Consider the following 27,008-nt stretch of genomic DNA (forward strand, 5'->3'; position numbering starts at 1 on the left):
ATACGCAGAGGACAGCAAAATAAATTCTATGAGTATACATAATTTTTAAAGAGCGGACATTGTTTTCACCACAAATTCCCGTTTTTGTGGCGGAATCTCGAGTGGAGAAATCCAAAAGCTCAGAAAAATTCTAGCTTAGTAATTTGTGATTTTTTAAACACAAAAATACATGAAGATAAAATTCTCTGTAGAAATTGCGATGCTTCATGTCACTTGTCGGATAGATAAGTGGACTTTCGAAAACACGACTGAGAGAGAATCCTAATTACATTAATAGAAATACCAGCACAGCATTTTGTCATTACGGATCACAGATTAATTAACTAAGAGTATTCATGAGATGATGTAGAAATGTTGGACGAGAAATTTACTCCTAGAAAGCGATTGATATGTCGAAGATATTTATTAAGAGACAAAAATAATCTGACAATGAATCTCCAGAATGACATGAAAAGTTTGCACCATGCTCTGAGATGAAGAATTTGATAAAAGTTTAAATATTGATATGATGTGTCTCATCCCAACTCATGATAAAATTTATGATATTGTTGCTTCAAGATTGTTTATACATTATAAATCAGTGATAAACACACTTATTCAACTGACAGTTCCATTCTTTGTGGCGATCAGCTGATGAACTGTCAAATATTTGAAACTGTTAAATATGTGTTTCGAGCAACCGTGGCCAGATAATTTTTTCCGAAGAAAGATTTGTCGCGAAATGTCAAGCATTAGGGATGATTAGAGTTATTAAAAGTTAAGCATTCTTTGCCTTATTCATTCATTTGCTGATGATCATCTAATCTAGAGATCGAAATGTATATTTAAAAAAATCATAAATTTTATTTTAGAAGAAAAAATCTGCGCTTTAATTTATTTAATCTATATTATATTTAAATCTATATTATTGTTTTACTTGTAAGTATTTAACTTTTAATTTAATTTAATTTGAAACTTAAAGAATTTATATCCTGCACATCGATAAGAGAGGAATAATATATTATGGTGCAAAAATTCCTTTTATTCTTCCTGTCAACCTTCGTATCTCGATATTTATATAACATTACGCATGATATCTTTTTCTTATATGCTAACGTTTCGTTTTTTTATGTGGAGTTTACAGCAATAACCGGTTTAGAGAATTGTACGAGAAAAAGGTTGTATCGCTATTGGTTCGTATTGCCAAGCCTCCATCGATTAAAGTACAAATGTCATAGACAAGTAGATAATGTAAACAGTGAATTTCAACATCAATCCGGTTTCTCCAAAAAAACTAACAGTACTTGATGACATTTAATAAAAATAGTAAATATGTTTATTTATAAGTAATAATGTTATCTGTGTTTTATTGTAATTTATCAATAATATAACATAAAATTCTTATATTGTCAATCGAATTCAAATAAACGTGATACAAGAAATCACGATTTATTTAATTATATTGTACATTGAACTATATATTTAATAGAGATATCCATTTCTATTAAATTTATCAAGGATTAAAATTTATATAAAATATAATTTAAAAAATTCAATTTTTCTCCTACAAATAAAATTATTGTAAAATGTTTTCTGATGGTGTAGTTTGTTGTAGATGAGAAAAATTCGAATCTTTCTATAATTACAAGCGAAAAAGCTATCTAGAGTTGCATAAGATTGATATTCACATGTATGTATATGCATAGAATTGCAAGAAAACAAGATTAATTGCAGCATTTAAAATTCTTCTTATATTATGTAGTGACAGGTACACACGTCTAGATCACACAACATCCGTTCTAACTGGTTTTTAAAACGGGCCGTGATATAATGTGATTTTATTGCTCAAGACTGTTCAGTTGTTTATCAACCACAGACGAAGAAGGACTAAATCATTCTGCTCTTCACAAAACTTCGAAAAAATAAATATATGTATATTTATTCTTGATACACTTTGCAATACTTTGAATGACTTTTTTCTATATAACATTCCTCTTATATTTTAAAAATTTATCGTAAAAAATAAAATCATTAAAAGATACAGTTAATCGCAAACTCTGTCATTTTTTGAGAATCGTGCGATATTATTTTATAAGATATAATGTTATGCAAAAATATCATTCGAGTCTTTTATTCCTTCGCGAGAAGCATTCGCAGAAGTTTTCACGTGTCTGGCAATCTTAATCGCAAAGAAACTGATGGAATCAAGTGCATTAATACAAATAAGACACTTAAACCGCCGAGGATACTGATAACAGGTAAGCACGATGCGATTAAATATATTAACAATGTAAAAAGTTAATCAAAAACATACATGGATTTATTAAAATGTAAATTAAGTATGATTAAAGTATACATTAAAAGAACATAACGGAAAATCGTGACAGACGTTTCAGTCCTTAACTGGTCTCTCTTCAATGTAAATTGAAATGATACAAGGTTATACAAATCCGTTAGAAATTAGAAATTAAATATTACAATCATTACAATTAAAAAACGCAGATATTAAGCGCAATAAGGTGTAATTGGTAAAAGAATAGCGCCGAAAAGGTTCCGATGTGAATTTCAAAATTATTTATCGGGAATCCAACAACAAAATTATTCCAAGAAAATTGCGGTATTCAATATTCAAACAACTCGAAATAACCGCCTCTAAGATATTACAGTTAAACTAAACGGATGGCCCGAAGATAAATTATTAAATGAAATATATTAAGATAGACTTACATCAGAAATGTTTTGAAATTGATCCAAGTTTCAGTGTTATTAATTTATCAATGTTGACAGGTGAATAGCTACGTGTGTAATGTAAGAGCGAAGTCGATGTTGGCAGCTTTACGAGCTGTCAATTCCACATGTCAAAAAAGATGCCAATTCACATTGTGCATAATTAGAGGCTATCTATACCGCTAAAAGTTTTTCACACATTATTATGTCAAAAATAACGTATCGTTGGAAAGGAAAAATAGTATCTAAAAAAACTTATGAAAAAAGAATCGCTCAACGAAAAAGTGGCGAGAAGAAAAGAAAAATCTCAAAAGAGAATGAAGAAAAAGTAGTGGATAAAATTGAGGACGTTATTGAAGAACAATCTGATTTTAAAAACGGACGACGTATTGTTGATTTAAAAATTCTTGGTCAACAATTATGGTGTATATCCTACAAAGAAGCTTTATCTTTGGAATACATCGAAAATGAGATACGCCGTGGATTGGGTTCACAACTCATAGTGCGATGTCATAAATGTTTACTTCTCAATCAAATTATTACAGATAAGAAGCTATTATCAAATGTATTATCAAATGACAAACGTAGTGCTTGTTTTGATATTAACTATAAAACTGCTTTAGGTAAATTTTAATACGATCAATTAAAATTAATATTAATCAAAATTAATATTGGTCGCTAGTGGTGAAAATAAGCTCGTTGACGAAACATCATAACGATGAGACGTGTTCCTCTTTTAACTTTTAACTTTTAACATTATAACGATGGGACGTGTTCCTCTTTTAACTTTTAACTTTCGATTTTAAATAATACCAGTGTGATGTTACGTTAATCTCAGTTTAATTGATGGAAATTTCACTTGAAAAGGACCACAACCAAATGGTCGAAACGTCGTGAAAGAATTAAATAAAATTTGCTAGTTACGTCGAAGTCAAGTTTTCCAAGCGTAAATTTTAATATTTAAATAACAAATTTAATTATTCTAATTTTAATTATACATATATTTATTTTCTTGGATTATTTCCATCTCAGGTGCTTTGCACGCTGGATTAGGATAAACACATCTCTCGAAATTATTTGAAATGAAAACTCTAGAAAATATTTATAATGTTTCTGACAGAGATGGCCTTCATAAATTTTTCAAGGAAAAACTTCAAAAGAAAATTTTGAAAGGATTACGTAAATCTACAGTTAAAAAAATTATCGATTGGTTTAGCAAATAAATTTCAACACTTTTAATACTATACATATATATAATTAATTATTTTTACTGTGTAAAGAGATTTTAATATGTAATACTGTGCATTTTTTTATATTATAAAAATGTATTTGTATAATATTAATAATAAATTATTATAATAAAAAAATTCATATAATAATAAATAAATATTAATAATAAAAATAATAAATAATAAATAATAAATAGTAATAAATTGGAAAAATTAATATAATATATATAATAAATTAGTTATTTTGAAATCTTTCTTTCCTTGTCGGTCTAATTTTTTAACAGTGTATATATAAATTTTGTGATATATATCTATATGGAATCTCAGCTGTTTCCAATGTTACTGCACTTCTACATCCAACGTTAGAGAAATAAGAAAAATAGCCAGAATTTCAATAAATTTCAATCATTTTAACCATTTCAATTATCATTTTCTTCTAAACGGTTTAGTAAATATTAATATAATATTGCAAAAGTGTTCCTTAAAGTTTCAGTTGTATATGTAAAAAATTTGAAATATATGATACCATTTTTTGATACTTTTAACGTAATAAAATTGTTCAGTCATGAATCTTTATAAGATATATGTAAAAGTAGCAGAAATTGCGGAAATTCAAATTACAATAACTTTTAATGGGTTAGTGAATTAATTCCAAATTTTGACAGTAGCTTTAGTATTAAAGTGGAAACGATTTGTATAATTTTCATGAATTTTGTACCATTTTTAAATGTCTCCCATACATCCTTAAACGATAAAACACGCAATTATATTTGCATTTTTTAAGAGATATTTAACGAAGTTTATGACATAATTATATAATTTATCTAATATTAGATAAATAATATTATAAATAATAAATATAATATAATAAATATAATTTATAAATATAATATTTATAGTAATATTATAAATAATATTAGTAAAAATATTTCATGTATCAAATCACATGCTTGTTCTTTGTAATTTTAGACTTTATCCAAAAGTGTCGTGCACAAAATAATGTCTCCACTTGTTTGTTTTATTAAAAATGCCAAATATGTCTTCATCAAGGAAATACGATTTTTCAGGGGGTCTCGGACAATTAGGGACGGAATGCGCGAAGTTGCTTCGTCGGAATTACGGTAACGAGAGTGTCATATTATCGGACATTATCAAGCCTACGGAGGAGAGTCTGGAGAACGGACCCTTTATTTTCGCGGATATCCTCGACTTCAAGGGTCTGCAAAAAATCGTTGTCGACTACAGGATCGACTGGCTCATTCACTTCAGCGCTCTTCTTAGCGCTGTTGGCGAGCAAAATGTTCCTCTAGCTGTCAGAGTCAATATCGAAGGTGAGAGTTAAATGATCCATCTGTTTTTACATAAAGAGAATTTTTGCTTAGAATTTACCCTGAAAATTATAGTAATTATGGGACAATATGGAAGAATTTTGTAAGAGTTTCTCTGATTAATATATATTACTATAACAAATATATCAGGATTGGGTGATAACTAGTTAATTAATTAAAAGTTTAAAAAAGTTAGAAAATTAATAACTTTTAACTTATTGTTAGCTTAGTTAATTTAAAATATATTAATTTAACTTTAGTTAAATCAAAATTTAATTTAATATTATCTTTAACCGAGTCAATTTTCATTTATGCAACTTTTAACTAAATTAATTTTATAAGCAACTAACTTTAACTTAACTTATTATAGTTTAAAAAAATCATTAACTTACTTAAAATATTTTTTATTGTGATAAATATTTTTAATCAGAGAAACTCTTATGAAATTCTTTCAATATCATATATTGTCTCATAATTTTCAGGGAAAATTCTTTTCGTACATCTAGACGAGTAGCAGGATCTAAAGTTTGAAGTTTAGCAGTGCTTTGAATAAAAAATATTTTAGAAATATTTTAGAAAATTTAGAAATAAATTGAATACACCTATTATTAAATAGGGGACTATTGTATATTTTTTCACTTCATTTAGTAGAAAAAGTGTGAATTTTTTTTGTACGCGTGAAATAGCTTTCCGCGCACTGCACTCGAGTGAAATGGAATGTTATAACGAGTGAATTTTGTCATTACGGTAATAATTCTAATACGAAGGGAAGAAAGTTCTCTGGGAGAGAAAGCGGAGACGAGCAGTGATCGAAACGTGTTAGATGCTATCGCATATACATACTCTTCTACGCAGATACACCTGAAGAAAAAAAAATCAATTGTTTGAAAATCGATATCGAATAATTGTAATATATATCTATACATCATTTAAAATTTGTTCAATCCCATAATTCCATATCAAATAATTATTATGATCCCCTCGCGATGTAGGGATGCACAATGTCATCGAATTGGCGAAGCAGTACAAGCTGAGAATCTTCATTCCGTCGACGATCGGCGCGTTCGGTCCAGATTCGCCGAGGAATCCGACTCCGAATGTCACGGTGCAACGACCACGCACCATCTACGGGGTCAGCAAGGTCCACGCCGAACTTTTGGGAGAATATTATCATCATAGGTTCGGCCTCGACTTCCGGTGCCTTCGATTCCCCGGCGTGATCAGCTGCGATCCACCCGGAGGTGGAACCACAGGTGAGACAATTTGTTGCTGCTTCTCCGTTATTTTAACTAATATATACACACAATCTACGTCTTTCGAGGAATTTTCAGTAGTAATCCACCTGGAGGTGGAACCACAAGTGAGGGAATTTGTTGATTCTCTTTTATTTTCATTAAATCTGTAAATGTTTACTTTCCATTAATTTATCAGAATAAAGGATTTTGTACCAAATACATATAGGATTTTGACTTTCGGAATTGACTGTTTTTTTTTCATATGTTGTAGTTTCTGTCCCGCTGAATAAAAAAGATGTAATAACCTCATCAAAGCTAAGTATTGGATAGTTATTGAATTAACCAAACAGTAAATCAGTAACTACTTAATTATTATTTAGCTTTCAACCTATTACATTTTTTGTTCAGCAAGTCAACATATGAAAAAACCAGCTGATCTAAGATTCAATTTTATTTATGATTACTACCGGGTTTCTAAACCTGTATAAAATCATGGATAATATGAAATCCGGATAAAATCAACTGAGTTGCTCACATGTTGTAAGTTATGACTTGCTGAACAAAAAATGTAATAAACTCAAAGCTAAATAATTTAGATGGTTATTGATTTACAGCCAATCAAACACAAAAAATTAGGACTTTGCGAGTTGTTTGACTGGCTGTTTCTCAGCAATTATCCAATTTTTAACTATTACATCATAAGCTACAATATATGAAAAAAAATGTAGCCAATTCCATCGAAAGCCAAAACCCCAGTATTTTGTTCTTTGTATGTATAATTAGCTAAATTTTTATCTAATGATTAAATGATAAGATAAAATTATATTCGCATTTTTTATTTTATCATGCATTTAAGAAAGTAACTTATCGCTCATTTTATGCGCGATCGACTCCGACGTATAAAATTAAAAAATAGTTTAATTTGTAAAAAAAATTTAGAATTATTTTTCAAAACATATAATCTTATCTAATTATCAAAGACAACATTAATGAACGCGCGGTGTAAATCTTATATTGATGATTGAATAAATAACATGTTTTTGCAAAAACATGTTTATATCATTTTGCCATAACATTAATTAATGTATGAATGTACTATGGGTTTGTTTTCTCGAACGATGTAATTACGTGTTTTTACATCTTTAAATATTAAAATGAGATGTTTTTCAACTAAAGCGTCGCGATCATACTTTTGCGTGTTCAAGTTTTCCGATTCGCAATAAGATAATCGCGTTCATGCTTAAGGAACGCTTAATATCGTATATAAAACAGGCTGATAACTGAAAATTGATAGAGGCTTTTACCTTCTTTAGTGAAGAAGTAGAGCATTAATCGCGATTAAGTTAAGTGCATGATGATGAAGAATTGTATATGTGTGCGTATCCTTTCTCAAGGACAATGCATATATTCATAAATAAATGCATCGAGTCTCGATCTCTGGTTCGTGAAATCGTTTTTTCCGTTTTCCTTAATTTCCGATGCATAAAAGACTCTGCATTCGCACATCAAAAGTCGAGACGAGATAATGTAAAAACATGTTTTTATATATGTATATAAACATATCATTTATTCGATCGTTTATCTTCGCATCAAAGTCTTCATCGTCCACATTATTAATTAAACTTCAATCGCGCGCAAAAAAAAAATGTAAATTCTATTCAGAAAGAGAGAGAGAGAGAGAGAGAGCAAAATAAATCATCAGAGCAGCCACGAGTTTCTTCAAAAATAACTTGAAATTTCGGTATATGTTTAGTCCGAAGTTTTATACATTCCTCGTCTTTTTTTTTTATTTTTCAACAGACATCCTATTTTGTAAATTTTTGAACGACCCGATAATAAATTCTCTCTCTTTTTTTCTATTTTTCGCAGATTATGCTGTAGCGGTATTTCACGAAGGACTGCTGAACAAGAGATACGAGTGTTATTTAGAGCCTCATACTAGGCTGCCGATGATATACATCGAAGATTGTCTGTCGGCGCTCTTTCAGTTCTTGAACACACCCAACGAATTACTTCGTAGACGAGTTTATAACGTCACAGCCATGAGCTTCACCCCCGAGGAGCTGTTCAACGAGCTCTTCAAGTACATACCAGATTTAAAGATTACTTATAAGCCAGATAAAAGACAATGTATCGGTACGTATGTTACACATATGGAGTCCCAAGTAGCAAACTGACGTCATTAAACGTCAAAATGACGTATGTTTGCTAGCTAGAGCGTAAAGAGATATTTAAATGTTCCAAAATTTCATTGTACACCTTGTGACCTTGTAATTTCAGCCGAAAATTGGCCCCAAGTTTTCGACGACAGCGAGGCGCGAAGGGATTGGGGCTGGCGACACAAGTACGATCTACAGAGGCTGGTGAAGTTGATGGTGCAAGACGTCAGCACCAATTTTCTACCGAAACACCGATTGAAAGAAGTCAATAGCTACGTATAATTGTATAAGATACGTATATGTAGCTATTGACTTCTTTCGATTTATGTACACGAGCTTTGCAAAATTTCATATCACGAACCCGACTACGGAAATTCTGCTCGAAAGAAGTCAATAGTTAATGTTTATGAATTGTACGAGAGTCAAAACACGCACGCACATTTGATATATCTCTTAGTATATAAATTATAAGCACAGTATTTATTACAAGATTAACATAGTTGAACAATTATTGATACAAATATTGATAAATAGGATAAAAATATATTTGGAAAAATTCTGCAGAGTGGATCTGAAGAATATGCATAAATAAATTTATACAGAATAGTTATTTGTTAACTTTTTTGATCCAAATCTACATCCATAAAATCTGTAAAATCATCGTTTAGCATTTCCGCGATATTTACCGGAGTCATTTTAGTCTTCTTTGAAGGCGTGTAATAATTTTTCTGGATTTTTCTCAAAGGTGTATCGATTGTATCTGCGGTTCTCGAAGGTGTACCGAATTTATCGGTTCTCTTTGGCGTGCCAGTGAAATCCGAATTTCTAGAAGGCGTAGAAAATCTATCACTTTTTCTCGAAGATAGACCTCCGGGAGTTCCAATTGTATTTTGGGAGAACTTATCTTTGTTGTCGAAATCTGCAAATAAAATGTTATAAGAACATTTTTATTATACAATTTTTTAAATTCTTTTTTACCTTTGTCATTACTATCATCTTCAGTTAAAATTGCACGACTTTCGACAAAGTATGCGTTTGGATGTAGAAGTGGTTTGCTTGCTGGTTTGTTGTGCGCAACTTCAAAATATTTGGCACATGCTAAATGATACTGTCCATCCTTGGCCAAGTCCAATATTTCGGTCACATCTAAAATACAGTAATGTCATGATGCATTAAGTCTTGATGTTGTGACATAAATATTGTACAATAGAAAAAAATAAACATTCTTACTAGAGGCAAATACACCATAACTAGTTAACTTCTGACACAACGAATCGCGATCCATATGTCTGAAAGGACATCCATGATATTCTCCAGGCCCGACAGAGCTAGATATTATTTTCTGGCAGCCGTACGGCGTGTAATTCGTTTGCCTTCCCTCTTTACCAAAGTAGTGCCTAATAGAGTATGCATATTTTTTGTCAAACGCGGCTCCGTCTGTCTTTTTCGAAAATGCATCTCTCCAGAAACGTAGAGCATCTTCTACAGTCACACCTATACCTTTCAGGAATAACCCATACTGCATACGTCCCGAGTTCCTTAGATGGTTGTTGGTGTAAAGTGCATCGTGAAGAGTTCTCATACATAATGGATATGACGTTTTGGACAACTAAAAATTTTATAATGTACATGTACATCAGAAATTAGGCAAATTTATGGAAATTAAATTTTTAAATAATTTAAATGATAACTGGATTCATACATCGTGCAGTTTATCGATGGGTGTAGCTGTAGTTGACCACACAACACGAGCCATTCCAGAGAAAGCTGAAGGAAGACCTGTTAAGTATCTGGTCAGTCTTTCATCATCAGATATGTTATCATAAAGGATCTTTGCGCTCTGCAAAAATACACAATAGAAATTAATTGAATATATTCTTTCTTTAAGATAAAATATTATAGAAAAAGAATGCTTATATACCTCTAATCCTGCGATTAGATTCTCTCTGAAATAACTGATAAATACTGAACTCAGATCCAGATGAGTAACGTATGCCATCCCTGCTTTGAGATATACCTTACGTCCTCTGACTAAATCAATGACTTTCTCAAAAGGCACTTTATAAATATCTGTGATATCTATATTGGTAACTTTCCCAGATGACAAGATGAGTTCTTCTTTCAGTTCCAATTTCTCACTTTGTGAAATCTTAAAGAGCATTAATGGTCATATTAGAATATACGTATTACATTATAATACATTATAAAAAATGCATATAATAAAACATACAGATACGCAATCCATATTACTGATACTCAACAAATGTTCGATGCCCTTTTTGTCTAAGGAGCTAAATCTTAACTTAAAGAATTCCACCTCCTGATTAATAAACCATTTAGTCTGCTCCACATTATGACAATACACAAGTCTCAAAATAAAGTGGGATATGTGATCTTTCCTCCTGGACTGCAAATGATCCTCCGACTGTGGATTAGATCCATCAGCGTACAAGAGATTCCCATAGTATTTGAGTCCATCGGATTTCAAAGAATCGCACAGAGACTTCTTGCGATCTTCCATAGTTTTCAGATCACTTCTACAGTTTGTTGTCTCCACTAATCGCAATGCTGCAACAAAGATGACAGTGATTAAGCTTTATTATCCTGACATTATCCTATGCACGTGCAAATATATATATATATATATATATATATATATATATATATATATATATATAGTCACCTTTTAATCTGTCAAAGCCCAATTCTTGAAATTCTTCCAATGACATTTCACCCACTGGGGGCATATCATACATTTGAATGTCATGAGGATAATCATTTTCGCGACCATTCGTGTCCGCAACAGTTTGACGTCTGCGTGTCTTGTAATCCATCTTAATTTGCACAGTTTATCATACTTTGCACTTTATGCTGCTAACAAAAGGAGACCCAGACGACCTACGAGCATTTTCCCGCTATTTCTCCGTGAGATAAGTCCGAGCCTCGTTTAGTGCTGCCATCTACATCTGTACCACAGTATATACTGTGTATATAGTGTATATAGTATATACTGTGCCTGTACTACAGCTGGAATTATATAGAGAGAAACATGTTTGCAATTATATTAAAATAATTTTATAATTTATAGAAAGTATGAGATATGATAAAAAAATATTCATAATATTATAAGCAAATTGAAACATAAATTATGTATTTATTTTTTGATAGCGAGAACTACAAGAAGGCTTTAGAGAAAGGTAATGCGTCTCCAAAAATTGTGGTGGTCGATTTATAGGCAATGGCACCCTTGGAAGGAGATGTTCAACTATGAGGTGACATTATTAACACCAATACCACACAGCAGATTATTGCACAGTTTGATAACATTCAAGGAGATCTGATGGTGTGTGACGAAGCACCTGATAGTATGTGTCATTTTTCACTTTTGTCATACCTGAATATATTTATCTGCAATGATTAATGCATTTTAGATTTTATTCAGTGACTGGTTTATGTGAAATGGATATATTCATTCAATCGCAGCTTTTATTAGCTGCTCTGAATATAACTACACACATTTTGAGACCTGGTGGAACGTTTGTGGCCCAAATTTTTAGTGCTAAAGACGTATCTTTCTTGTTCGCTCAATTGAGGATATTTTCCCTATTGTACGAAACCCAGTGGTTCTTGCAATTCGAGTAATGAAGCATTTGTAGTCTGTAAAGACTATTCTCCTAGAAGGCTGTAAACCACATATGCTGAACTCTTTACTGACACATGAGCAACTTCGAAGAGCTGACAGGAGTCAATAGAATCATTGTTCCATTTGTTGTATGCGGAGATCTTAGTCAACATGTGCTGATTCCAACATGTGCTATCCACTAAATGTAAGTATAGCATTATTATGGTTTTATTTGTGAATCATAGATTTCTCTAGGAACAATCTTATTTTTTGTATCCTGCTTATATATTTCATTATATCTTGGTTTTATCATTATTTGAAAATTTCAGTAACGAGAGAAGGACACCGCCCTATACTGAGACGTTATCCTCGCCAGAAAGTAGAATAGCCAGTGGAACCAGCGCTTTTGTTTTCGATCATGACACCGATTTTGACGAAGCCGACATCAATAGAGCGATCGAAATCGAAAGTGCGACATGGGCTAAGAAATGTGCATTTATTGGTGCTGTGCAAATCGATTCTGAAACGAACACAACTGCAAAAACTGCTCAGGATAAGAGTAAGGAAGAGGAAACAGCCATCAATGCATTACAGAACTTGTACATATCCAAGGAAGCTGAAAATCTAGATAACTTTGAATAAAATAAATATATTATTTCATATTTGTTAAATAAATATATAAGTACGTTTATACGTGAAAAATATATGTCCTTATTCTCGCGATCTATTAATTTTTCAAAATCAAACATTATCTCGAGAAAACTTTAATTTTTTTACTTTCACAATCAAATAAATTTTCTTCATTTTATGATCTTTTATAACACAAAAAGTATATAAAAATGATCTAAACTTAAATAAAATTTGTTAAATATTTATTTATAGAAGAGAATGAATATTTTTATTTCGAATTATTTTTTATATAGATAGATATTTATAAAAGTGGACTTATTTTCTGATGTATACCTATAACATATATATATATATATATATATATATATATATATATACTTTATACGTGTATAATATACATTATTATGATCGCACGAGCGATATTATTGACATACAAACTGGTCACATTGAAATAGCTTAGTAAACACCGGATCGTCACGAGGATAGGTGCATGATCGCGTCTAGATATGTGGCAGAACAAGGTATATTTATTAGAAACGTGCCGCATATATCGGTTTCGGAAAATTTCTTTCTCTTTTTAACAGACGAATAGGGTTTTCCAATTTTGCATCACCACGTGAACAAGATTCATCCTGGTCTGAATGTCGACTGTGTTGCTTATGCAAGAAACTGTTGAACTCATATAGCAGACAAATGTACGTTTGCTGTTACGTTGCCAGTTGTGCGGTGATTTATACGAATCTAAGGAAGATTTCAAGTCTTTCGGTAATTCTACGAAATGAATATTTTATTATTAATCTCGAAATCTGGGAAAATAATCGGCAAATAGGCATATCTGTAAAAAATCGCGAAATTAAAAGTTTCGACACTGGAAGTTTTCTTTTGTTCTAACAAGTATAGAGTGTTTTTCATTTTTTATTAATTTATTTTATTTGTCAATTTTTGCTGAAATTCGAATCGTATTAAATCTTCCGTATATATTAAAAAAGTTGTTTTCTTTTTCTCGTGTATAATTTCTATCCGTCTACGCAGGAAAAATAAGAATAACTGAAAAATAATTAAAAAAGAATAAGTTTTTATCTTTTTTCTTTTTTTTATTTAGAAAAGTATAAGGGAATCGTTATAAGGGAACTAAACTTAGAAAGCTTCCCAGCAAACACCAAAAGTAACAATTCTATAACTGTTATAGTTATATAATAGTTACTTGGTGTTTGCTGGGTTAATTATTCCTTTAGAAACTTTTATTTTTTCTTTTATTTGTTTCGTAAAATTAATAGTTGAGAATAGTTTTCAAGAAAAAAATGAAACTCCAGATTGTACAAGCTATTCGAAAAGAATTCATTTGTAGGTATGTCACCAATTTTGAGTCCCTTTTCAAATACATATAGAATTCATTTTATAAAATAGAATTCATTTTTATAAAATAAATTCTATATGTATTTGAAATGGAACTCAAAATTGGTGACATACTGGTGACATACAAATGAATTCTTTTTGAATAGTTTGTGCTATCTGGGACCTCTTTGAAGAAACTATAACTCTTCAAGAAAGAATATATATAGGCAGTATTTGAAATTTTGATAAATATAATTTAGTAGAACTTAAACAGTGAACGATAAGAATAAGGGACTCATTGGATACGTGTCGTGTCGTACATCAAGATATCATCAGGATATTGAGTTAACCATGTTGATGGAAAAGCAATTCGGCAGGATTGCGTACGGATCTGATGCCTCTAATTGATTCGGGTCTGAAGAAGCTACAGGAACCAAGAACTTGCACCGACGAATCAATAATCGTATACCGATGGAGTCAGTTTATTGGGTAACTAGTCGTAACAAGTCTGGTGCGAAAATGGAGATTAGCATCTCGAGTGTTGAGAGCTATTCCACAAAAGATGAGACAACGGATAGTCGACAGACCATGTCACCTTCTTCATCATCTATGCGGAACGTTAGGAATAATATAAGTAAGTAACAACGGATTCTTCGCAGTCTTTTCGTCTTTTTTCTTTAGAATTTATTAAGCCTTTAAATCAGGGTATATTATTATTTTTCGACCAATAGCTATAATTATTTTATTTATTACGACGTTTCGATCATTAGGTTTTGGTCCTTTTTAAGTAAAGCTACAATAATATAAAATTTAAATACATAATAGTAGTATGAAAAGGACCAAAACCTGATGGTCGAAACGTCGTAATAAATAAAATAATTATAGCTAGTATTGGTCGAAAAATAAATATACCCTGATTTATTAATTGACCAGCGATTATAAAATTATTTATTATTATTATTAAGTCTTTAAATTAAAATTCTATTAAAGTAAACTCTACTTGAAATTAACTAAAGAATATAATTTTATTAATATTTTATTTCCACAAGGCTTTTATTTTGCAAAAAAACTTAATTATAACTCCAAAATGATTGGTGTCTCGATATTTTCACGAGGAAAAATTGTCTTCAAATAATCCTAAAAATATGATGCCATTAACATAGCTCATTATACGATAATCTGAGGCATTCTCTGTTTATAAAAGAAATCTTATTTGCACACAATTCTTCTAGAAAGTTGGAATCGTTGAACATTTCTCTCTTGAATCTCAATTTCAGGCTTGGGAATTTCAACAATCGTCGCAACATCGACATCGACATCGCAGGAATCGTCCGTCAACGTTACCTCCAGCATTCAGCTTTGTCCTAGCAAACGAGCCTGCGAAAATGATGTGTCCTCAGTAGATTCGACCACCGATAGTCAAAACCCTCTAGCAGTAAAACGTCAGAAAGGTTGGTACTCCACAATCAAGGGACGACAACCGATCAAGCGAACGTATAAGTCTACGTCTACTCAAACCGAATAATCTTTTTTTTCTTTTTTTTTAAAATTAAAGACTAATATATTATTATGTATGCTTGCGAATATGTATAAGATTGCGAATAATTAAGAGAAATATCTCTCAGCCGGAATGTATTTTTTGTGAAATTATGTCCAAAATAGTCTAAATATTTTTTGGTTGAGCCAATTTATTTTTGGTTATAATAATTGTATTATAGAATAATCGAGAGAACATTTTTATTTGTTAAAAGTCGCGATAATGTGTTACAAGTATATCTATAATATTTATATATTAAACGTTCGAAAATTAAATTTAAATAAGATAGTGTTTAACACAAAATGTTAAAAATAAATTATATTTCTGATAAAATATATTTGTTTTTGATTTTATTACACGTTATCAATCATCTTGCTTATTGTTTCATCCTTATATTTTTTATATTCAATTAATACTATTTTATTTTATTTTTCTAAAAAAATTCTGGTTGTAATAGCTTTTTTTCTAAATACTCCTCTTTTGTAATTTTTATATTTAATATTTTATAATATCTGTATGCATAGATATTTCAAAAAAATTTGAATTATCTTGAAAAAATTACGTATATATTTATTTAACATAGAAGTCACAAAAATAGAAAACATTTTTATGTTAAAGCTTTTTTTTAAAAAACCTATTTTTTAAATTTAATTAAATAACTATTAAATAAATAAATGTAATAAAAATATGTATAAAGAAAAAGAGAGAAAAAAGAAATAATACGAATTTTTATTAGTAAAATTTTGTTTTAAACCTGTAAATTTTAGTATATTTTATATTAAGAAGATTTTTAATACTTTGCGTTTTCGTATTTTTAAAATTGCATTTTTTATGTCGTTTGTTAACAAATTTGCCACGAACAATTTTCTTTTTTGTTGAAAAGTTCGATATGAGATATATTTTATTGACAAGTTATAAATCTAAATGTAAATAATATAAATAATATATATTTAGAAAATGCGACTCATGATCATTGAATTATTTAATACATCGCGTTGTGCAATAAAAAAATAAAACGATAATATTATTTAATTAAATTCTTTCTCTTTTCTCTCCGAGATGTGTATTTTTCAGTACATTATAATATTTTTGTGCGTAAATAATAATTTATTACATATATGTTAATAAATTGAATTTTAAACTATTGAATTTATACATAAATTAAAATCATAAATATTTGCATAAATAATATAATGACACATGTTGATGAGTGGAATAACTATCGAATTTATGGATAATTAAAAAAAATTATATACTCATTTTTCAAATATGTATCTTCTTTTAATATAGATCGTAGTATCGCGGTTTAATATATAAAAATATATTTTCTCTTCTTTCAAATATATACAATAAAAATATATTCTTTCTTCTTTCTTTAATAACAATTTTATAATGGTTATTTTCGTATTAATCTGATTTTGTAATGATTATTAAAATTAGAATTAAGAAGTTTTTAAAGTTATTGTATTTTCCATTATTTATTTTCATACAAGATAATTTAAAAATAATTAATTAAAAAAGAAAATAAAATATCTTTATATAATATTAAGTTGATTTGAATATTTTTCTCTATTTCCTGAAAAAAATAAGAATTGTCTAGTAATATTTTTTTAAATAACTGATTTAAGCCTGGTATCACAAAAATAATATAAAATAGATGTGCAATTTATTTTTATAGATGTACAATTTATTCTTGATAAAAAGTAATGGTCGAAACATTGTGTACCTGATTCAATAAACATTGCTAGTTCCAGAATAAAAAGATTATTTGATTTATTTATTCTTTCTTTCTTTCTTTATTTTTTTTTTGCTTATACTATACTCTGCGTATTTGTTCAATTTAAAAAGAAATAAACTTAAACGTAAATTTTCAGATAAAGCATAGCTAAGACGGACGGAGATCAAAGGAAGCGGATGCCTTATTTTATTTTGACATGCTCCATACATCAACGAGTCTGCGCATTGCGGGAGATTTCTGTTTGGCTTTCCCGGCGGCGGCGGATACACCTATTCCCGCCAGTCACGTGGTGAGCCTTCGCGGGTGCGGATCGCACTCCTTGTCTCTCGGCCTTCTTTTTTTCCTCGATCTATTGCGATACTTCCTCGACGCGCGAAAGGAATCCGCACCGAGAGAAATCACATATTGGATTCATCGGCAGATCAGCGCGCATCTTTTTAAAACGTCCGAGGTGAGTTCGAAAATTTTTATTGCAATTAAAAAAATATATTGAACAAAATTTTGCAATTAAACTTGATTGTGTAATTTGTGGTAACAAAATTCATTTGGTGAAACAATAGAAATTTGATGATCGCATGTTATGATGATAACAGCACACATGTCATGAAGACGTTCGGAGAACATCCTGAGGATGTCCTGGATATCCTTTGAACATCCTCTGAATATCTTTCGAATGTTGGGATATACGTCACCCCAAGTAGCAAAATGACGTCATCAAACGTCAAAATAATGTCATTAAACGTCAAAATAATGTCATTAAACGTCAAAATGACGTCATAAACGTCAAATGACGTCATTAAATGTCAAAATGACATCGTTTTGACATTTAACACTTGACATAAGTGCGTTATCATCTTGAGGGGCGAGAACATATCGCGAATGATGATAACAGGACACATATCACGAAGACGTTTGGAGAACATCCTGAGGATGTCCTCTGGATATTCTCTGAATATCCTCTGAATATCTTTCTTGAATGTTGGGATATACGTCAGCCCAAGTAGCAAACTGACGTCATTAAACATCAAAATAATGTCGTTAAACGTCAAAATGACGTGATTAAACGTTAAAAAGACGTCGTCGACGTCAAAATGACGTCGTTTTGAAATTTAACACTTGACATAAGTGCGTTATCATCTTGAAGGGCGAGAACATATCGCGAAAGTAGACACATACACGGTCGATAACGTGCAACATAGAGCGTCTACATTTGGAATCTAATGTCTACCTGGGAACAGCCAGTCTCAGTGTCCGATGATACTTAGTTGCTATGTATTGAATAATACAATATGCATCGATGTGCTTACCTGACGGCTGACGGCAGAGTCTACTTCTCGTAGATTATGATATAAACCATCTACAGAAAGACACGGAAAGCCACGTCGCTTATACTCTTTACGCATTTTTTTTCGAATCTAAGGATCTCGGCTGCTTATTGCAAAAATTGCGTCGACTTTTTTGTAGTCGGAGATATCTTATATTTTATAATACTGGCTTTAAATATTCCGGACGTACAATCTGCCGCATCTTCTCGTAATCGTAAAAGAGAAATTATATGAACGTGACGCGAAATTATAATTGAAATGACGCGAAAAATTAAAGGGAAAAACCTGTCTTACCTATATTACACGTTTTATCCTGTCTTAAGATTTTTTAAATTAAAAACGCGCGGAGAAAATTGAAATTTTAATACAGGTACGTGATCGTCTTTAGCGAGATATTCGACTTGGAAAAAGTCGATTGAGATTACACATGAAAATATATCGGGCGAAAAATTTTGTCTTTTGCTGTGAATTTTATAATATAATTTAAATGTAAATTGTAAAAATAGGCGATTTGCATTTATTTCCAAGTATTGCGTATTAGTTTGAAGATTGCAATCTCAGTGCTGAATGTTTTTGAAAATACTCTAGGGGAAAATGAGCGATTCTTATATACTATCTCTTCTCCGGAAGTGGACTGTCATTTACTCTTCTTAGGAAGCACCGTATCTAAGTCTCTCGAAATGATGGTGGTTTATTTAGTGAGTAGATGATATTTTAAGAAGCTTTTCATAACGATATAAACTAGTCGACTTTTATGCATTGTTTTATGTTAATAACTTTGTTTTGTCGAATTTCATTACATTTCTTTGAAGAAAAGCCTATAAAAAAATATTTACGTTATATTTTATTATTCTATATTTAATTTTATTATCTTTTATTTAATTCTATATTTTCTTATTTGACTTTTACGTACGTCTAATTAAAATGCAGAAACATTTGGAAAATTATTTTTATATATATTATGTAAATTTTAAGATTAAATTAATGCCATCTCAATTTATGCTTTTCCAATTCTTCTATTAAAATTTTTTTTACTAATTAATCAAATTTAATCGGTTAAAAAATTTCTCGGTGTTTCTCTCATTTAGCATGGAAATTGATAAATTATCGAGATACACCAGCAATCTTTTTTTGGATTTACATATCGCGCAAATATTAGTTGTATTTATTAGTTTACTTCTCAAAATAAATAATAACTGATGTATGATGGACAGCTGATTTATTCCAGTTTGTTACTCTCCCTAATGTGCAATTAATATATCGTCAATAAACGATGCATACAACGACATATGACATATTACGTGATTTCGAAATGGCATGTTTAACGAAGCAATCCAAAATTTCGATTTTGCCAATGCGATATTTGCAGCACAATCCCGAGAGAGAAAAGAGAAAAATATATATATTCAGGGTGTCCCAAAATTAATAGTAAACCTGTTAATGGCAGATTCCTGGGATTATTTGGAGACGATTTTTCCTTAGCAAAAATGTTATCATTTTCTGCATGTTCCTAATTTTTGCAATCATGCATCTTCGTAATTAAACCTTAAATTAAAATTCTATTAAAGTAAACTCTACATGAAATTAATAAAAGAATGTAATTTTGTTAATATTTTATTTCCACATGGCTTAGTTTGCGAAAAACCCCATATTTTCAGTCGCTTATAACTCGAAAATTATTGATGTCTCAACATTTTCGTCGAGGAAAAATCGTCTCTAAATTATTCCTCGAATCTGCCATTAACAGGTTATTACTACTAGTTCTGAGACACCCTGTATATAGCAGCATCAATATATTCCTCGATATTCGCAATGATAAACACAAATTGCTTTTTTACATGGGTCGAATAACATCGAACCTCGAATCAAACACGAGCGAAAAGGAGCAGGCAAAGGAAAACTTTTCCTTTGCGCTTTATGCAAGCATGTTTCGCTGCGGATTCGTGTCATGAGAGATGTTTACGAGCACTTGTCAAAGTTTTCAACAATTTTCTCTTCTGTTTGCGTAATCAAACATCTCTTTGAGCTCTTCGATTTACGTGTAATTACAGCGTGTTTTGTTGAAAATTTCTAGGATTACTATGTAATCCAAATAGGTTCGCAGAAAAATGACATATCAATTACTTAGTAACAATAAATTAAAAATCATAATATTAAATCATTAATATATATAATATATAATTATCAGAGTTGAGTAAGTTAATGATTTTTTTAAAGTAAGTTAAGTTAAAGTTAGTTGCTTATAAAATTAATTTAGTTAAGTTAAAAATTTTATGAACAAAAAATTAACTTAGTTAAAGTTAAAATTAAATTAACGGAAGTTAAATCAAAAGTTAATTTTTAAATATTATTTATATTAAATTAGAATTTTGTTTGTCAATTCTTTTAAAATATATAATAACAAATAATAAAGACATTTTGATTTTTTTATATAGAAATATATTTTTTGGTAATTACAATTGATGACAAATAAACATAAAAATTAATAATACTTTAATTTAAAAATAATACGTTTATAACTTGTACAAAAAAGAGTATCTAATGGATTCACAGATAAAAAAATTTAACTTAGGGAAAAAGTTAATAAATTTAAGGTCAAAAATAACTAGTTGAAATTAAAAATTGATATATGTATAATTGATATATTTTAAATTAACTAAGCTAAGTTAAAAGTTATTAACTTTTAACTAATTAACTAGTTATTACTCACCTCTGATAATTATTTATATAAGCACACATCATTTGTTTAAAAAATGTCATTTATTTCGAAATTTTAAAGAGGAGTTTGCGCTTAATAATTTCATATATATTTATTTGCAATTTTTTAATATTTAACATTTTGATATTCGCGTATGAATTTAAATTTTTGTCAAAGCACAACAATATTTGTCTCAAAATTTGCGACTAATTTAATCGAGAAACTGCGAACGCAAGCTAGATATTTCGGTGGCTTTATTAGAAAATCTGATGATGCAACGAAATGTGGGTGGACAAGATATTCGACGCCCCCGATCCTTTGCGGTGATCTCTGATCCCCGATAGAGATTAACGAACCTGATCGGCGAAACCTCAAGGGTGTGTTGCAATCCATCGATTGTTTCGAATATCTGTAACGTGAGCGTACAAAGAGACCAATCTCGATTATCACGAGCATAAAATAGAAAGCAAAAGAAAAAAAATGGAAATTGAAAAAACTTATACATAACAATTTTTATATAAAAATTTTTATGTATACGCATTTTTTTTCTTTCAATTTTTTCTTTTTAGAGAGAAAATAATATAAAAATTGTTATATAAAAATAAAATTTTCGTAACAAATGATAAATGTTGTATGCTTTTAAGATATTTTTTATTTATTCAAATTTTTAAAAATACATAGTACTCAAAATCTTCTTTTGAAAAATGAAAAAATTGAAAAAGGAAAAATTTATATATAAAAAAAGAATATAAGACCATTCTTTTGATGTTTTAACTAATTCTTCAATCAATTCAATAGCTTTTTCCTTAGCAAAAATATCTATCAGCATCAATAATTTTCGAGTTAAAAACTATTGAAAAAGGAAGTCAGCTTTTCGCAAACTACATTTTGTAAAGGTTAAACCACATTCTTTAATTAATTCCAGGTTTACTTTAATAAACTTAGTTATAAAAAATATGCCGTACAAACTTAAAAATTTGCAAAAAATGAAAAAAAAATAATCGACATTTTCTAAAGAGAAAAATTAACTTCAAATTAGTCGAAGAATCCGTGATTATAAGAATAAAATATTTTCGTAGACATTCTTTATTTAAAAAAAATCTGCTCATAAATACGCGTTTGAAAGTATATATACGGGGAATTGAAAGAGGCAAAAGAGGAACTGATATTTCGCACAATCGCGCGCCATTAGATAAATTTTTGATCTCGCCTGTGTTAGCGCGGGACCACTCATACGGATGAAGTGTACATCCGCTTTGATACCGAAGTCCCTTTGTAGGATCCTTGTTAATACCTTCGAAGCGCTCTATGGAGATAGAGCTAAAGAGAGAGAGAGAGAATTGGCTCCCGTTTGCGAAACTTCGCGGCGCGTATAGATGAAAGTGCGCTTAGGTCGCTAGACGAAGAGATATTGAACTTCGCGTCTCATAAAAAATAGACTCGAACCGCAATTTCACAGAACGGCGCGGAGGGTAACTTTCGATCAGCTCCCGTCCGGAGAGACAATGTTATGAGTCCGGCTACTATGACCGATATGACGTAAACGCGTTCGATTTTTCCGCGGAAATAAGGGCGTTTCAGGCAAGGGTTGAAACAAGCCGTGTAATTTCAACAAAACCCAACCCGTTCGCTGAAAAAATATTCACGTATAATTACATGATTATATGCTAGGTTTTTCCAATCCATAGCGCGTGATCATACAATATTGCTACTTATTTGGAAGATTATAGATTATTTGTAATATGAAATATATTAAAAATATTCCACTGAACGTAGAATTACACTTTTTTCATTATTTTTATCAATAAAATAAACTATTATACAAATATTTTATTTATATCCATTAAAAACTGCAGACTTTCCTCTGTCCAACACAATTTTTGTTTTTTCAATAACTGCATGCATTAAAAAATGACAGCTGATTAGTTTCAGAAATTTTCTATGAGACACTCTGTATAAATATGTTATAAAATAATGTTAAAAATAAAATGGATAAATACTTATAAAATAAAATTTTGCTAAAGTAAAAATTTAAAATTACGTATGATTTTTGCATAACAATAATAATTTTATCTATATCTCACATGTATAATATTTTTACATTAATATATATTTTTACTTTAAAATAAATGGAAAAGCTGATTAGTTTCAGCAAATTTCTTATGAGACACTTTGTATAAATATGTTATAAAATAATGTTATAAATAAAATGGATAAATACTTATAAAATAAAGTTCTGCCAAAGTAAAAATTTAAAATTACGTATGATTTTTGCATAACAATAGTAATTTTATCTATATCTCACATGTATAATATTTTTACATTAATATATATTTTTACTTTAAAATAAATGGAAAATTATAGTGATAAGTAACTTTTCCAGTTCTGAACAAGTAATTTCCATGTAAAAGTATATGGATTTTTTTCAGTGTTCGCCGCAAATAAACAACACATTTAATTATAGTAGAAGAAGGGTAAGAATAGGCGGAGAGTATAAAAGAGATATTATTTACTTTATCTCGCAGCATTGAAAATTGAGGGATTTGAGGGATTAATACATTTTTTCGCACGTTTCAGTTGATCGTCAAACACGGATATATTTTTTTATTACCCGCGTCGCGACAAGTCGTCGAAAAATATGTCGATTTGAATTGTCAGATCCGATTTATTACGTCTCTCCTTCTTTCAATTGCGATTGATCGGACATCGATTGCCTCGGAAATAATAAATGTCGCGACCGATTATTTACACGTGATGGTGCAGCGCGATCGAATTATCTTATACACTTCATATTTGCACGTTTGAGAAATTCATCTTATTCGGAGTTTTTGAAATTTTATTAGCAAATTGCATCGCTAGAAAATAATTTAATCGGTTGCGCAAAACTGGGGACATTAATCTCACTTATTCTCGAATTTCTCCCGCGACGGTGGGGCTTTTAAATGAAAAGACACGAGTGCACATTATCCCCTTTCCCTTCTTTCAAAGTGGATAAAAATGAAAGATATTTCTATTGTATTACATCTTGCCAGCAGTCTTTAGTGTTATTTAAATAAAATTATATAGATGATTATCCAGATACAATTTTAGCGTCATCTTATATCTTTATATAGATAATAAAAATATGTGTTACTATATCTGTATCTTAAATTTAAAAAATATAATTTTCACGAAATTATTTAGAATAATTCAGATAATTTGATTTAGAATCATAGCACATAAAAATAATTAATTAATAGAACTTAAGCAGTAAACAATAAAAACTTATAAATAAAGGTATAAATATATTTTTATATTCCTTTTGTAATTTACATTTTTTTTTATATAAAAATAATATTATCTAGATGTTATCTAGATGAATCGTCATATAATTTTATCTTTTATCTATAGATATATTTAAAACAAAATTACCTTTATCTTATTTAAATATCATTTAAGCACAACACTACATCTTGCTTTTTGTCAAGATTCTACGAGAGAGAGTGCACTGAAAAAATTATTAAATTAATAAATATTTATTTCAATATTGTCTAATAAATCATTTATTTGTTTTGAAAAGGATTTTATATCAAATAAATATTTTCACATCAAATCAATATTATACGTTTCAAAGAAATGATTTATTAGGCAGTACTGAAATAAATATTTATTCGAATTTAATAAATTTTTTTTAGTGTAATTTTGCTAATAAAATTGCAATTTTTCGCGACTTAAATTTTCTCGCTTCCCGAAAACATTTTTCTCTCCGGACCGATAGATCTAACGAGCATTAAAGTATTTATTTGCTCTTTGAATTCGGACGTTTGTCGAGAATCTCTCGTGAAAGACCGAGATCTGTTTTCGCGGAAATGCAAAAGAAACCGCATGTTTCGCATCGCTTCAGATTCGTTAATGGCTGGGTTTTAAAGCAAAAAGGGAGGAAAAGAGCGAGAGGCGCCGAGTAAAGTGGAGGCCACTAAAAGTGCATTTTCTCGTAACAAGTTTGTTAGTATCCCGGAGAATAACTACATCGGTCCAACCCGACAACGTTTCACGACAATATTACCGTCTCAAAGTTTCAGACTTAAAATTAAATGAACGTAAATACTTTAGTCTTCGTTGTTCCTCAATAATAGCAGCAAGGAAAGAAAAAATAGCACGGATGACTTACAATTAGATATAAAATTTTAATTTATTATATTAGTGTAATAATTTTTTCACTCTTTCTCTTGCAATTAATATTTTTCCCTCCGTAAATTTTCTCAAAAATTGCATTGTCGATTTTATATTCAAGTCACCACGTCTTCATTGTTCCCCAATAATGGCAGTAATATATTATAACATATTATTTAAAATTTATTATAATTATAATATTAATTTTATATTGTATTATAATTTTAATTTTTATAACATATTATTTTAAATTAGCAAATTAACGATTTATTAATATTTCTTCTTTGACAGAAATCAGCTGATTAAAGTCAATCAGCTTCGCAGAATCTCACATTAAAAATTAATAAGAATTTAAAGATATATACTTTTCTCAAAGTCGTATATGTAATTCCAACTTCTTTTTAAAGGAAAGAAAAAATAGCACGCATAACTTGGATATAAATTTTTAATTTATTATATTAGCGTTATAATTTTTTCACTCTTTTTCTTGCAATTAATTTTTTTCCCTCCGTAAATTTTCTCAAAAATTGCATTGTCGATTTTATATTCAAGTCACCACGTCTTCATTGTTCTCCAATAATGGCAGTAATGTATTAAAACATTGTTATTTAAAATGTATTATAATTTTAATTTTTATAACATATTATTTTAAATTAGCAAATTAACGCTTTATTATAATATTTCTTCTTTGACAGAAATCAGCTGATTAAAGTCAATCAGCATCGCGGAATCTCACATTAAAAATTAATAAGAATTTAAAGATATATACTTTCCTCAAAGTCGTATATGTAATTTCAACTTCTTTTTAAAGGAAAGAAAAAATAGCACGCATAACTTGGATATAAATTTTTAATTTATTATATTAGTGTCATAATTTTTTCACTCTTTCTCTTGCAATTAATTTTTTTCCCTCCGTAAATTTTCTCAAAAATTGCATTGTCGATTTTATATTCAAGTCATCACGTCTTCATTGTTCTCCAATAATGGCAGTAATGTATTAAAACATTGTTATTTAAAATGTATTATAATTTTAATTTTTATAACATATTATTTTAAATTAGCAAATTAACGCTTTATTATAATATTTCTTCTTTGACAGAAATCAGCTGATTAAAGTCAATCAGCATCGCGGAATCTCACATTAAAAATTAATAAGAATTTAAAGATATACACTTTCCTCAAAGTCGTATATGTAATTTCAACTTCTTTTTAAAGGAAAGAAAAAATAGCACGGATAACTTGGATATAAATTTTTAATTTATTATATTAGTGTCATAATTTTTTTACTCTTTCTCCTGCAATTAATTTTTTTCC

General features: G+C 29.6%; 4 protein-coding genes and 1 long non-coding RNA gene across 17 annotated transcripts in view; 4 read left to right on the top strand and 1 right to left on the bottom strand.

Annotated features, from left to right (window-relative positions):
• The first annotated feature begins 1,830 nt into the window (after positions 1–1,830).
• Positions 1,831–9,563, top strand: Tdh (L-threonine dehydrogenase). Of its 3 annotated transcripts, none has more exons than XM_029322627.2 (6): positions 2,173–2,237; positions 2,767–3,215; positions 5,003–5,266; positions 6,256–6,516; positions 8,368–8,634; positions 8,779–9,563. In XM_029322627.2, the coding sequence occupies exons 2-6, from the start codon at positions 2,912–2,914 to the stop codon at positions 8,937–8,939; spliced, it is 1,257 nt and encodes a 418-aa protein (XP_029178460.2). In that variant the 5' UTR covers positions 2,173–2,237; positions 2,767–2,911; the 3' UTR covers positions 8,940–9,563. The 3 variants fall into 3 exon arrangements, with proteins under 3 accessions (XP_029178462.2, XP_029178460.2, XP_029178461.2); XM_029322628.2 differs by having other exon boundaries at positions 8,368–8,581; XM_029322629.2 differs by lacking the exon at positions 2,767–3,215 and having other exon boundaries at positions 1,831–2,237.
• Positions 9,119–11,622, bottom strand: LOC114946198 (DNA primase large subunit). Its single transcript, XM_029322626.2, has 7 exons — positions 11,341–11,622; positions 10,888–11,225; positions 10,579–10,806; positions 10,360–10,497; positions 9,888–10,266; positions 9,636–9,803; positions 9,119–9,576 (listed from the first exon to the last, which is right to left on the bottom strand). The coding sequence occupies exons 1-7, from the start codon at positions 11,489–11,491 to the stop codon at positions 9,272–9,274; spliced, it is 1,707 nt and encodes a 568-aa protein (XP_029178459.1). The 5' UTR covers positions 11,492–11,622; the 3' UTR covers positions 9,119–9,271.
• On the top strand, positions 11,534–12,970 carry LOC114946202 (uncharacterized). The gene is made up of 4 exons (XR_003822581.2): positions 11,534–11,748; positions 11,826–12,022; positions 12,089–12,484; positions 12,609–12,970. It is a non-coding gene; the product is annotated as an uncharacterized LOC114946202 (long non-coding RNA).
• A 375-nt stretch (positions 12,971–13,345) lies between these two features.
• LOC114946200 (uncharacterized) lies at positions 13,346–16,114 on the top strand. 10 transcript variants are annotated; one of them, XM_029322630.2, is made up of 4 exons: positions 13,346–13,430; positions 13,494–13,674; positions 14,505–14,878; positions 15,522–16,114. In XM_029322630.2, the coding sequence occupies exons 3-4, from the start codon at positions 14,716–14,718 to the stop codon at positions 15,767–15,769; spliced, it is 411 nt and encodes a 136-aa protein (XP_029178463.1). In that variant the 5' UTR covers positions 13,346–13,430; positions 13,494–13,674; positions 14,505–14,715; the 3' UTR covers positions 15,770–16,114. The 10 variants fall into 10 exon arrangements, with proteins under 10 accessions (XP_029178463.1, XP_029178464.1, XP_029178465.1 ...); XM_029322631.2 differs by having other exon boundaries at positions 14,508–14,878; XM_029322632.2 differs by having other exon boundaries at positions 14,519–14,878.
• Positions 16,115–17,659: 1,545 nt separating this feature from the next.
• The window catches only part of LOC114946211 (uncharacterized), a 43,366-nt gene continuing 34,017 nt past the window's right edge, over positions 17,660–27,008 (top strand). For both annotated transcript variants that reach the window (XM_029322651.2, XM_029322652.2), the window contains exon 1: positions 17,660–17,970. The gene's annotated coding sequence lies outside the window, so the exon portion shown is untranslated. The remainder of the gene's footprint in view (positions 17,971–27,008) is intronic.

Source organism: Nylanderia fulva, unplaced genomic scaffold, assembly GCF_048542155.1.
Source record: "Nylanderia fulva isolate GAGA-0341 unplaced genomic scaffold, ASM4854215v1 Scaffold44, whole genome shotgun sequence".
NCBI lineage: Eukaryota > Metazoa > Arthropoda > Insecta > Hymenoptera > Formicidae > Nylanderia > Nylanderia fulva.